This window comes from Chiloscyllium plagiosum, unplaced genomic scaffold, assembly GCF_037043375.1.
Source record: "Chiloscyllium plagiosum isolate Xiang-an unplaced genomic scaffold, Cpla_swu_hap1 HiC_scaffold_49, whole genome shotgun sequence".
NCBI lineage: Eukaryota > Metazoa > Chordata > Chondrichthyes > Orectolobiformes > Hemiscylliidae > Chiloscyllium > Chiloscyllium plagiosum.
The window spans coordinates 11,718,204-11,732,938 of NW_028270187.1; the positions used below are offsets into that span (position 1 = coordinate 11,718,204).

The 14,735-nt window shown below is 44.5% G+C and overlaps 1 protein-coding gene across 1 annotated transcript; it reads left to right on the forward strand.

Moving 5' to 3' along the window:
* Positions 1-12,949: 12,949 nt before the first annotated feature.
* Positions 12,950-13,702, forward strand: LOC148135567 (histone H2B 1/2-like). The gene has a single exon (XM_087984536.1). The coding sequence runs from the start codon at positions 13,164-13,166 to the stop codon at positions 13,617-13,619; it is 456 nt and encodes a 151-aa protein (XP_087840662.1). The 5' UTR covers positions 12,950-13,163; the 3' UTR covers positions 13,620-13,702.
* Positions 13,703-14,735: the final 1,033 nt, after the last annotated feature.

Genomic DNA, 14,735 nt, shown 5'->3' on the forward strand with positions numbered 1-14,735 from the left:
TCTGACTCACTGACTATATGTAATTCATGTATCAATTCTTTTTGTCCAAACTGGAGGAACTAAATAGCAGACCACGTGCCAGATTGAAACAAATATTGCAATTTAATTTGTTTCCAAAAGGAGAAAACAGAACACATCTCAGACAAAATGACTGAATAAATACTTTGTTTTCAAGTGGTCCAAAGGAAAATCAAACATGAAAAGGTACACATTTAAACAGATACACAGACATTATAGGACACTGAATGAAAAAACTTTCATATTCAAAGTACACATTCAGACCAGAAACTGACCAATCCAGAAAATAGCTTACAATCAAACCGGGCCATCGAATAAAAGTTGTGGAAATTATCCAAACTGCTTGAGAGTGTCAGAGACTGACAATGGTCTAAAAAGTCTCACTTTCATTTACAGTACATAGAATTTCTCCAGTGCAGATCGAGGTCATTTGGCCCATCTGCCTGCAACAACTCGTCAAAGCGTATCCCACCCGGATGTAGACCCCACCCTAATCCCCATATCCACATATTTACCATAGTTAACCCACCTAGTCTGAATATTACAGGGCAATTTACCATCACTAATCCAGCTAAGCTGTACATGTTTGGACTGTGGAAGGAAACTAGAGCACCCAGAGGAAACTGTTTTGAAGATGTGGGTGTACTGTACCTTTAAGAAAGTTATCAGCCAGTAGAACTACCAGACATCACCAAGTGTTCTGAAAACAAAAAGTAACATTTGGTCGAACGGAAGTAGCTGTTTGCCTGGAGACAAAAACATTTGAATCAACCAATCAGTTTAAATTAAATCCTGAAAATATCAATATCCAATCCAGTTCGAATTGAGTACATTGACAATCTTAAAAGCCAATGACACCGTCCGATGCTCTGGAGGTATAAAACCAGGGAAAATTGAACAGTTGGAAAGAGAATTGCCAAGCCACCAGCATGTAAAAAGACTGCCTGAAAAATAGCTCTCTTAAAGGTCCATTCATCATTAAGTAACCTGTGAAGCAGAATCCCCAAGAAGAACAAAAGACAGGAATACAGAAAAGAACCGAAAGCTGCCTGGTTTTGAGAAAAGAAGTTTTGTTTTGTAAATCTTAATCAGGAGTTTTATCAGACTAGTATTATAGAAGATAGGTTAGAAGAAGGAGTTGTAAATAGTTTTTAGTTAATCACTCTCTGCTATATTTGAAGAAATAAAGTTGTTAATCTTTTCTTTACCTCGTTCTTGGCTTATCATTTTTCCACAGATTACTGCATGGGATAAACCTTTTCTGTGTTGCTGGTTTTAAATTAGTTTACCCTGTGCCATAACAAAACCAATGCAGAGGTGGGGAGCATGTCTGAGTGCAGTTTGCACAAGGAGCCAAGGCTAGTACTGAAACTGGGTGCCTGGCAACATAGAGTCAGAGAGATGTACAGCACGGAAACAGACCCTTCGGTCCAACTCGTCCATGCCAACCAGATATCCCAACCCAATCTAGTCCCAGCTGCCAGCACCCGGCCCATATCCCTCCAAACCCTTCCTATTCATATACCCATCCAGATGCCTTTTAAATGTTGTAATTGTACCAACCTCCACCACTTCCTCTGGCAGCTGACGGCATACATTGTAAATATATGACTTACTTATAAATATATGGCTGGCTGCGAGTGTAAATATACTTGGCATTCGGAAGCCTTTGGGGATGCTCCGTTATGCACGCGCGCAAAACAAGGTCACGCGATGCTCGGTTTCATGCGCCGGAGGCATGCAGGGAGGTCACGTGATGCTCTGTTTCACGCGCTGGAGGCGTGGAAGGGCAAAACAGGGTCACGTGGTACTCCGTTTCGCGGGCAAAACAAGGTCACGTGGGGTCGGGCATCGTGGAACACAAGGAGGCGGAGAATGGAGTCAGATCAACAGCCAATCAGAAGACAATCCCACCTCAGTGATTGCCTGACGTTTTTTATTATATAAAAAGACTGGGTCAGGGACAGAAAGGTGTGGGATTTTCTGAACTGACACACTATATAGTTTGTCAGGGACAGAAAGGTCTAGACCCAGAGCTCTGCATGCTTTATCCACTTACTGCTAAAATAAACTAAAAGTGTGAGACCAAATATCTTCTGCTATTGCTTCATTTAAAGAACATGCAGGACTTGGCTCACACATAGAAGAAAATAAGTTGGTAGATTGAGCCAAAGTCCAACAATTTGGTGACCCCAACGTGATGAAGACGGAGAAGACAGAAAAATAGAAACAATGGACAACTGACGTCTGATGACAACAACAAGCGGCGCTGCATAAAAAAAAGTGAGCAGACACCTGTTTATATGGAAGTTCTGCAATTGGAAATACTAAATTGATTGTTGTCATTATACTGCAAGTGTCCCAGTAATAGTAAGTGGATAAAGTATTGACATAGTACGTACAGGTTTAAGGTCCCTTGGGGTTAGAGTCCCCATAAAAGCAACACGGTACATACGGGTTTAAAGTCCCTTGGGGTTAGAGTCCCCATAAAAGCAACAAGGTACGTATAGGTTTAAATTCCCTTGGGGTTAGAGTCCCCATAAAAGCAACAAAGTATGACACGTACAGGTTTAAAGTCCCTTGGGGTTAGAGTCCCCATAAAAGCAATAAAGTATGATACGTACAGGTTTAAAGTCCCTTGGGGTTAGAGTCCCCATAAAAGCAACAAAGTTTAATACGTACAGGTTTAAAGTCCCTTGGGGTTAGAGTCCCCATAAAAGCAACAAAGTTTAATACGTACAGGTTTAAAGTCCTGTGGGGTTAGAGTCCCCATAAAAGCAACAAGGTACATAAATGTGAGGAGGTTTAAAGTCCATTGAGCAGGATCTCATAAAAGCAACGCTCACAAATTGTGGTGTATGATTGTGTTGTATGTTTTAAAGCTTATATTGGGGAATGTACGGAGGGTGGCAGAAAAGCCAGTCGTGTCTTGAAGACAGGGACGGTGGTGTCTCAGCGAGAGAGAGTTGGCAGTGGAAACCTAACGGTGACACCAACGACACTGCTGATAAATCTCGCTGAAAGGGTCAGTTGCTCGGGTGTACTCCATACAAACTGACTGGCCATCGGATTTGTCTCTGATTGGGGTAGTTGCTCAGTTATATTATATCCAAACCAATTGACTGCTAGACGGGACGATTAAAACAAAAATACGTAAAATGGAAGGGGAATTTGATAAAGAGTGTGAGGAATACGGAGGATGTTCTTTCAACTTAATGTTGCCTGTAAAACAGCAGTGAGGTAAAGCTAGAAGTCAGTTAGTTACTGGGCTTGCAAAGGACAAACAAAAAACAATGATGGAGAAGTATGATAAGATTTGGGAAGAATTATAACAACAGGGCAAAGTCCCTAAAGATGAGGAGAGGGAGAAATTGTCACAGTTTTTAGGAAAAGCAGAAGAGCAAGCTAAATTAGAAGTTGAAGAGCACATGAAGGGAAAGAAAGGGTCAATATTAGTTAGAAGAAAGTGGCCAAAAGAAGGCGAGGAGAAAGAAGAGAGGAGGATTCGTTTGCACAACATGACGTTAGCCTGTATGGCGGTAGAAACATTACAACAGAGGGTAGGTGGTGCCTCTAAGACAAAACTGGCAAAGGAGACAGAAAAGGCAGGACCATCCGTGCTATTATATTCTAAATCGTCTGGGGTACAATCACCGCCCGCATATCCTGTATCACAAATGCCACTTATGTATGTTCAAGAAGGGGTGTTAGATGTGCAAGAAGTAGGAACAAGAGAGTATGAAGCAGTAAAAGAGAGACTGGCGGAAGCAGTAGAAGAAAGCATCAGAAAGGTAGAAAAACTAACACTAGAAGCTGAACGGAGAGTTAAAGAAGTGGAGGAGGCAAGCAGGGTGATAGTGACGCACAGCAGAAACAAGGGAGACATTCATTATTGGAAGAGCCAGATGCTCACTCGACACCGTATTGTGTTGAGAGCGGAAGGAGGGGAAGATTACATAGGTCAGCTCAGTTACTAGATGACGGGTTCTCAGACAGGAGAAGGAGAGATTTGAGGGACGAGCGAGATAGAGACAAATTGGATGGGGGAGGGGGGAGTCTGAAAATAGTACAGATATTGAGGACGAAGAATCCCTGACAGAGGATGACCCACACACTTACCCCGTCACTTTGAAAGGCTCACTCACAATGCATACCGAACATGGCCCTCCAATGAAGCCCCTACCTGAAGCAAGTTACAGCCTGCGTCACAGAGACACATTACGACAACCCGTACAGTATCAGCACCACCAAATGCCATTAATTTACAGAGGATCTTATTTGGGAGATGTTTATTAGTCCTCCACATTTACTGACATGAACTGCATCCTGGATAAAACGCCCCCACCCATGGAGGGAGGTGGGCCTTGGATGACTAAATTTTGCCAATATACACTAGGGTACAAGTTAGCTATGGGCGATTGGAGAGCATTGTTGGGCAAGCAATTGAATATGTGGGAAATACAGCAGATTCAAGCGTCTGTGGGGACCACCTTACTACCCGATTCGGAACCGTTTGTGCAGCATGCCACCTGTGTGGGAAGGGCAATGAGGGATTGATTTCCGATTCCACCGGGAGCAATGCACTCGCTCACCTTCACAATGAAGGAGGGTGAGGATATGCCTGCCTTTTTGGCTAGGTGTAAGGGCACGTCGACAGATACTGCGGGGAGCCATCCAGGGTCGGGTCACCTACAGACCACATTATTTAGGAATGCCGTTATGGCAGGGATGCCTAAGGAGGTAAAAGAGGCAATGGAGAGTAATCCTGATATCCCAGGTTGTTCTACAGAACAGTGGGAGATACACTTGAAGCACTACATGAAGCGTTACAGGACAAAACAGGATGAAGATAAACAGAGTAACGAGTCAGCTCAAGTGCAGTTGCTGAAGTTACAGCTCGATGAGGCTAGAAGGGAGGACAGGAATTGATCCGAGGACAGTATGTCCACTCAAGTCAGCCTCTTTTTCAATAGGCTGCTCAGCCTTACCAAGCCACAAATGCAGCTGCAGCCCCGGTGCAAGGAGAGTACCCCCAGACTATGCCGGATGGGCAGGGGTACGAATATTGACGGGGCCCGAGAATCCAGGGGCATGTGGCGTTGGCAGACCCCTATATGCAAATGAGGATAATGGACAAGAATCTGTCTTTTTTGGTTGACATGGGTTGAACTGACTGCAGAACAGTTGGAATGGTATGAGATGCCTGAAGAAGCTATACCTCATCTCACATTGACCGTGCATGCTAACTATCAGGCCAAGGATCTGGGACCTATGTCCAAACGTATGATGGCGCTACATGATTGGGTTTGGACTCAGCTTCCCGGTTTACAATATTCACCATCAGAGGAAGCCTACAGCATTATGTATCGGACAACTGACAAGGTACTGCTGGAACATAGGCAGACTGAAAGGTTTTGTGGCAGGGAGAAAACAGACCATCCACAGGCTGCAGCGATGCTTGACACTCTACCAGACATCTTGCGGTCAGCAGGTTCAACGGACGTTGGTCACTGCAAACACGTCACACCGATCACATTCGATTTAATTGACCACACTCCAATTTGGCAGAGAGAATATTCACACAAACCAGAGGCTGAATCCGGTGCTGACACAATTGAAGGATTGTTAGCAGCAGGGGTGCTAGAACCCTCCCAGTCAGCCTGGAACACTCCTATTTTACCTGTAGAGAAGCAGAATACCGGTAAATATCGGATGGCGCATGATCTTAGACGGATTAATAACGTTGTTTCTACTCCAACAGTTCCAGTTCCAAACCCCTACACTGCAATGTCTGTCCTGACCCCTGACCATAAGTGGTTCTCGTGCATTGATTTGGCCAAGGCGTTCTTCTGTTTGCCCTTAGCTGATCATTTGAGGGACATTTTTTCGTTCACCTATAAAGGCCAGCAACTATGTTATACAAGGGTCCCTCAAGGGTTCATTTTGTCGCCGGGGGTGTTTAATCAGGTACTGAAACAGCAGCTGAAGGACCTGACACTCCAAAAGGGGGTGATATTGATCCAGTATGTGGATGACATTCTTTTGGCGGCACCCGACCATGTTTCTTGTCTGGCAGCCACAAAGACGTTGCTGCTTCGTATGTATAAAGTCGGTTTCAAAGTCTCACGGGCTAAATTATAATGCTGCAGACAAACGGTGTATTTTTTGGGTAGAGTGATTTCCATTAAGGGGACAGATGTCTCTACATCCCATAGATCCTCCATTCTGCATCATACCGAACCAGTCACTGTCAGAGACATGCTCTCATTTCTTGGGTTGGCAGGATACAGCAGACGATTTGTTGCATCATATGGGGAGCTCACTTTCCCTCTCAGAGCCATGGTCAATGAGCAAGGCATGAGAAATTTGTCGGCCCATTTGCAGTGGACCACGGAGACAGACGAAAGTTTCATATCTCTTAAACAGGCCCTAACGCGGGCTGCTGATTTAGCGGTCCCGGATTACAAAGAGTCATTTTTTCTCGATATTTCTGAAACATTACACACAGTAAATGGTGTTCTTTTTCAGAAAAAAGGGGGAGGCAGGCAGGTGCTGATGTATGTAAGTGTTATCCTTGACCCAATAGAGGACAAACACCCTCCATGTACAAGAGGAGGGGTAGCAAAAATTCTCCAAAAGGTAGCACATATAGTCATGGGTCATTCACTAACAGTACTGACGACAAATAGTATAGTGGCCTATGTGAACTCAACAGCCTTTACAATGACGTCACTGCGGCAAACCAGGTTAGAGAAAATCCTGAATGCACCACATATAGGAATTAACATGGCTGACAACATGGGAGACGGAGAGCCACACATGTGTGAGGAAAGGATACAGAGAGATGTCAAAGTTAGGGCAGACTTACAGGCAATTACGCCAGTAGACCCAGAAGAAGTGCTGTTCACAGATGGTTGCTGTTACAGACATCCAACTGAAGATCTTAAAGTGAGGGATTTGAGGAAGTGTTGACAGGAAAAGTGACAGGCAAAGAATCAGCCCAGTTGGCTGAACTACAGGCAATGATTGCTGCGTTAGAATGGTCAGAGGGAAAAAGAGTAAATATCTACACCGACTCTGCATATGTGGCAGGGGCTATACAGGTAGAACTCAGTCAATGGATTAGAGCAGGATTCTTAGCAGCAGCAAAAACCCCAATTAAACATGAAAAAGATATGAAAAGATTAGCGGAGGCCCTAATGAAACCTGCGGAAGTGGCGGTGGTCAAGTGTCGAGGACATGATAAAGCAGATACAGTAGTAGCGAAGAGCAATCAAGAAGCCGACTCAGCAGCAAAGAAAGCAGCAGGGTATACAGCACAGTATATAATGGTGCAAACAGAGAGAACAGTGTATGACCTGCTGCCTGCCTGTGATGCAAATGTGTTAATCAAAGAGCAGCAGAAAGCCTCTCCTCATGAACTGACAGTTTGGAGAGAGAGAGGGGCCACAGATTTAGAAGGGATTTGGAGGTCACTGTACGGTAGACCAGTCCTACCCCCAGGTTTGATAGCTTCCATGCTCCAGGAAGGTCATGGGTTGATACATTGTGGAAAAACACAGATGCAGAGGTGTCTGACACATTGGCGGCATCCGTTCCTGCCAGCAATGATTGAAAATTACATCAGAGAATGTACAACGTGTACAGAATACAATGTGAGAACAACAGTGAAACCACACGAGGGAAAATTCCCTCTCCCAAGAATGCCAGGTCAGGAAATAGTGATTGAGTACACTGACATGATAGAGAGAGTAAACGGATACCGGTACCTTTTGGTTGCAGTGGATGCATACACTGGTTGGCCAGAAGCGATACCTGCGAAAAAGGAAGACGCAAAAACAGTGATCAAATTTTGGATAAACCAATACATTCCAATGCATGGGTTTCCCAAAGAGAGTCAGGTCAGATAATGGCACACATTTCAAGAACAAAGACCTGTAAGAAGTTGAAGAAGCTTTAGGACTGAAACATGCGTTTGGAACAGTGTACCATCCTCAGTCACAAGGAAAAGTGGAAAGAATAAATCAGTCCATAAAAGGAAAAATAGGAAAAGTGTGTGCCCAAACAAAGTTAAGTTGGGTGGAGGCCCTACCCTTTGCTTTACTGTCCATTAGAAGTTCAGTAAACTCCATCATAGGGTTTACCCCGTACGAGCTAACAACAGGGCAGCAGTTCCCTGGACCAGGAGCTGGAATACAGATGTTAGAGGGAGGAAGAGCCTCTCTGAGGTACAAACCTTACTATGATCAACTAACAGCTTTGGTGTCAGCTTTCTCCAAACAGGTTGGATTGGAAAAGGGGGACCGACAGGTGCCACCTACCACGGACTGGGTCCTGCTGAAGGTGATCATACGGAAGTGGTCGGAGCCAAGGTGGACAGGACCTAACAGGGTGGTGGAGGGGACACCCCATGCGGTCAGACTGCAGGGGGTAATCATCACAGCAATTGAAGGGAAGGCTCCCCCGCCCTACCAGATGGAGATGGAAACCATGGCTCCGGCAAGAAGGGAAAACTATGTATCGGAGAGCGAATGTGATGTATAAAACTGGTTTGTTAGTCTCATTTTCATGAGACCAAAAGGGGGACTTGTAAATATATGACTTACTTATAAATATATGGCTGGCTGCGAGTGTAAATATACTCAGCATTCGAAAGCCTTTGGGGATGCTCCGTTATGCGCGCGCGCAAAACAAGGTCACATGATGCTCTGTTTCACGCGCCGGAGGCATGCAGGGAGGTCACGTGATGCTCTGTTTCACGCGCCGGAGGCGTGCAAGGAGGTCACGTGGTCCTCCGTTTCATGGGAAAAACAGGGTCAAGAGGTCCTCCGTTTCGTGGGCAAAACAGGGTCACGTGGTACTCCGTTTCGCGGGCAAAACAAGGTCACATGGGGTCGGACATCCGGGAACGCAAGGAGGCGGAGAATGGAGTCAGATCAACAGCCAATCAGAAGACAATCCCACCTCAGTGATTGCATGACGTTTTTTATTATATAAAAAGACTGGGTCAGGGACAGAAAGGTGTGGGATTTTCTGAACTGACACACTATATAGTTTGACATGGACAGAAAGGTCTAGACCCAGAGCTCCGTATGCTTTATCTACTTACTGCTAAAATAAACTAAAAGTGTGAGACCGAATATCTTCTGCTATTGCTTCATTTAAAGAACATGCAGGACTTGGCTCACACATAGAAGAAAGTAAGTTGGTAGATTGAGCAAAAGTCCGACAACATGCATCACCCTCTGCGTAAAATGGTTGCCCTTAGGTCTCTTTCATATCTTTCCCCTCTCATCCTAAACCTATGCCCTCTAGTCCTAGACTCCCCCATCCAGGGAAAAGATCTTGTCTATTAACCCTATCCATGCCCCTCATGATTTTATAAACCTCTCAATTAATGACCCAACCCAAAGCTTGTTTTTGAATGGATCTGTTTTCTTTCCTAATGCACCTGTTGCCGTTTTAGAGCCCACCATATGCCCCACCTACTGTGTGTGGAAGGACATCTGGCTATTCTAATGATGTTGTGACTGGCAGATTTGGTGCATGGTCTAGCAGTGGCAGATTTGGTGCATGGTCTAGCAGTCTGTTCAGCTTCACTACAATCAACTCTTAGAGTATTTAGAGCCTTTACTAAAATCTGTCTTGGAATGAATTAGATAAGATAGCTTGGCATTAGTGATCAGCTCCATCACAGCAAACAGTGTGCCACCATGCTACTCGGACATGGATGGCAATAGATAAAATCTTATTCATGTTGAGCAACAGATTTGAAGTAAAAAGAGCTCCTGCAGTTTCTGGTAAGTGTCATGTTAAACAGAACCAAATATTATAAGTACACTCACTTATTCACAGAGCACACACTGAAAGGTACAGATACTTTCAAATGCACTCATCCATTCATGTAGTTGGAACTCTCTGGTATAGATCGAAAACTGCACTCAAACATTCATATTGGAGAAACTGACAGGTGTAGATTTAAAACAATGTTCTCATATTCCTTAAAAAAACCGACAGGTACATTTTTGATAAGACATATTCTCAGAACAAAGTCTGTGAGAAGATTTGTAGCTCGGGTGCTCGTTGTGGTTCTGTTCGCCGAGCTGGGAATTTGTGTCGCAGACGTTTCGTCCCCTGTCTAGGGGACAACAGAATGAGGACATGCCACAACCCAAAGGACTAGCCACACTACCATACATCAAGAGCATTTCCGAACTGACAGCCAGACTACTGCGACCACTAGAACTCATAACAGCACACAAACCAACAGCCACTCTCAGACAACAACTCACCAGAACGAAGGACCCAATACTCAGCATGAGCAAAACCAATGTAGTGTACAAAATCCCATGCAAGGACTGCACAAAACACTACATAGGACAAACAGGAAGACAGCTAATGATCCGCATCCATGAACACCAACTAGCCACAAAATGACACGACCAGCTATCCTCAGTAGCCACACATGCAGATGACAAGCAACATGAGTTCGACTGGGACAACACTATTATTATAGGACAAGCCAAACAGAAAACAGCCAGGGAATTCCTAGAGGCATGGCACTCATCCACAGATTCAATCAATAAGCACATCGACCTGGACCCAATATACCGACCACTGCAGCGGACAGCTGGAACTGACAACCGGAAACGGCAGAGACAAACCACGATAAATGCCGGAGGAAACATCACAGAAGCACTTCACAGGAAGCTCCCAAGCACTGACGATGTCACCTAAACAGGGGACGAAACGTCTGCAACACAAATTCCCAGCTCGGCTAACAGAACCACAACAACATATTCTCAGAGCTGAGTACACACAGGCAAATAAAAATGTCAGTCTTCTCATTTTTCTTATTGTCTCCTGCTTTGAGACATTTTTTTAAGATTAGATTAGATTACTTACAGTGTGGAAACAGGCCCTTTGGCCCAACAAGTCCACACTGACACGCCAAAGCGCAACGCACCCACACCCATTCCCCTACATTTACCCCTTCACCTAACATTATGGGCAATTTAGCATGGCCAATTCACCTAACCTGCACTGGACTGTGGGAGGAATCTGGAGCACCCAGAGGAAACCCAAGCAGACACAGGGAGAATGTGCAAACTCCACACAGTCAGTGGAGTTTGCACAAACTCCACACAGACAGTTGTCCGAGGTGGGAATTGAACCCGGGTCTCTGGCGCTGTGAGACAGCAGTGCTAACCACTGTGCCACCGGACACAATTCTGAAAGAAATTAATAACGAGTGTATACCCTGCAATTGCATGACAGAAATGAGAGGCATCACTCACCTTTCACTTTATTTCTAACTTACTTTGTGTGCTCACAGATCACATACTGACAGATTCAATTACAAGTCACCATAACATAACAGGGATGGAGTTAAAAAAACATTCATTTCATCTGAAAGCTAGAAATGTTGAGGTTTTTGCTCTCTCACATGCCAGTGATTGACAAACTGAGTAAAAACAAGATTAGAAACAACAAACTGGCAGTTACAGAATGAAATACGGAGTCAGTTACAAAGCACTAAATTGTTAGGATACAATGCAACTATCCATTGGTGAGAAACTGACATTAACAGTGTAACATCACTCGTAACATTGTTCTTGCCAATTTCTGCAATGTACAAGATATTTCCCCTTACCAAACGCTGCAGTTATAAATATAAACTTACTTTCAATTCGCAGAAGCTGATATTCAAAGAATATGGGTGTGGAGGGGACGGAGTCCTACCTGAGACTGTCCAAAGTGGTGTGTGGTCACACTCAAAATTGTAGATACTAAATGAGATACATTCTTGTGTTAATGACTGACACCTACAGAGTAAAAACAACAGGTTACACTTTAGAAGGTTTGAGTTACAGTCCAGTAACATACTGACATGTAAAGACTGTGAAATAGAGCAAACAAAAATGCTTTACATCCCAGAAATGGATAGGCACAGATTGGAGGAACATTTCCAAGTGGCATGCAAATAGTGTAATGTTTTATCGCTCACATCAGTGTTTGGTGGATACAGAATAAAACCTGTCTTGAAGTAACACTAATTGACTATTACACAGAGGACCAGAGCCTCAGATGTTGAGTTAATGGCAAATATATAAATAAAGACTGGACAGATACAAAATTAAAGTGCCACACATATAGCATGCTAACAGTTGCTGGTTAACAGGCATTTGTATGAGACAGAGAAATGCCCTAAATCTCTTCGTGAAACTGCAATACTCCGAAATAAAAAGTGCAGCAACATGGTTCTGGTACACTGTAGGTACTTGCAAAGCACACATTTACAGAACGGTCTCTGGGCCCACAGTTAACAATCAATTTCTCAGAAATATATCTATCCCACGGTCAAGACAGACATTTTCAATCCGAGGCACAAAAAAAACCGCTTTAAATGGGGACTTTTTTCATCTCTCTCCAACTCCGTGCAGTTGAGAACTAGTTCCGTCAACCCAAACCTAGAAAACACTCACATTCTTAGAATGCCTAGTGTAGAATTAGGCACTTCGGCCCAACAAGTCCACACCGATCCTCCGAAGAGTAATCCACCCAGACCCATTCCCCATTATTCTGCATTTACCCCTGATTAATGCACCTAACCTACACATCCCGGGGCAGTTAGCATAGCCAATTCACCTTCCTGCATGTCTTTGAATTGTGAGAGGGAAACTGAGCACCCGAAAGAAACCCACTCAGACACGGGGAGAATGTGCAAAATCCACACAGACAGCCGCCTGAAACTGGAATCGAAGCAGGGTCCCTGGCATAGTGAGGCAGCAGTGCTAACCACTGAGAAAAGTGGCAAGCTCATTTAATTCCAGCCCAGAGAGAGGACCAGAAACAGACATGTGGAGCTAGAAACACACCCTTCTATTCCCATATCTTCACAACAACGAGCAAAAGGAAAGCGAACCAATTCCACAGTCACTTTCTGTGTCACAGGCATAAAACAAATCTTCCTCAGTCAGGCTGATGGGAACAGAATCACCATCCACTTCATATTTCGTTGCAGATTCTGACAGCTCCACATTGGGTCCCACTCTAACCAATCACAGAAGGTGAGTGTTTGGGAATGACTCCGTGTTAACTACCCAATCAGGAACCAGACTTTCCTCCATCCCTTATTAACATTGATGACGCTGTCAGTCTATAAAAAGGGAGCTCCGAGCCAACTTTCTCTTATTCTGTGTCTGAAAGAGAGCGGCATCATGGCTGATGAGAAGAAAGCACAGCAAACCTCCAAGAAGGGCGCGAAGAAAATCATCAAGAAGACGTCAGCGAAGGGCGGCAAGAAGAGGAAAAGGACCAGGAAAGAAAGTTACTCCATCTACATCTACAAAGTGATGAAGCAGGTCCACCCCGACACCGGCATCTCCTCCAAGGCCATGAGCATCATGAATTCGTTCGTCAACGACATTTTCGAGCGCATCGCGGGGGAGGCTTCCCGCCTGGCCCATTACAACAAGCGCAGCACCATCAGCTCCCGGGAGATCCAGACCGCCGTGCGGCTGCTACTGCCCGGGGAGCTGGCCAAGCACGCCGTGTCGGAGGGCACAAAGGCGGTGACCAAGTACACCAGCTCCAAGTGAGGGACCGCATTGTACTGAAACACACATCCACAACCCAAAGGCTCTATTAAGAGCCACCCACAAACTTCCTGAGACAGCAGAACCATTTCTTTAAACATTTTGTTTTAGTTTAAATGTGATTTTATTTTAACTTTTAGCTTTTATCATTGCTTTGCAATTTGAGATACGGGAATGAAGGGGAAGGGAAGGGGGGGGGGGGGGTGAGGTAAGAAACAGCCTCAAACATCACATACAGCCTCTTCCCTTGTCAGTAGAGAGACAGCAGATTAAGCACCAGAGTCATTTTTAAGATTGATTAGTTCTGGTCTGCATGTGATTCTTGAGCAGGTATTTTTAGTCACATACTATATTTGATTTTATAAGTGAGTTGCAAATTGACGAGGTGGGGAGAGTGATTTCATAAACAGTTCAAATTGCTGAAAGCCCTGTTGGAAGTGCCCACAGCTTTCAGTCCCACTGATGTATTTTCATCTTTGGTGCTACATTGCCAATGCGCAGATTTAATCCGACTTTTCAGAATGTAAACAGCAATACACTTTCTGCTGTCGGTGAGAGGCTTTCAAAGTGAACCGAGAGAACACCAAAACAGCTGCCGGACTGAAATGTGGCGATTATTGCTGATTCTGTTCGAGACCGATAAGGGAGGACAACTTTAAAATGTCGTCGTAAACGGTGTTCGCCATCGATACTGAGCCGGAAGAATGTGTGCTGCTTTATTAGCATGCCGGCGTGTGACTTAAATATGAAGTGAGAAGACAGGTTGCAGACGGCAGTGTTTGGCCCGTTTTGTTTCAGCCTCTTTTCAAGGTTTAAAAAATAACCCACCCAAGATCAGAAATGGACAGATACAGGTGAGCAAATGAGGGAGAGGAAGACTGTGAAGTACACATTTGTAAACTAAAAGTAAATTAACATGAGTATTATTATTTTTTTAAACAGTCAGTTTTTTGCCCTTCATTTTTTAGTGTAAAACACACTTTGTTTGGAAATTGGCGGGCTTTTCAAGTTGTAAAAAAGCGGTTGATGATTTGGCGCTGGTACTTTCCGCCTTCCTCCCCGTGCCCTCTCCGGATTGGGGAATGAGGCAGATATCTGATTGGGAATTGAAACAACGTT

Bases quoted from the DNA above. Each gene is read 5' to 3' on its own strand.
- LOC148135567 (XM_087984536.1), top strand. From the start codon at position 13,164: ATGACGCTGTCAGTCTATAAAAAGGGAGCTCCGAGCCAACTTTCTCTT.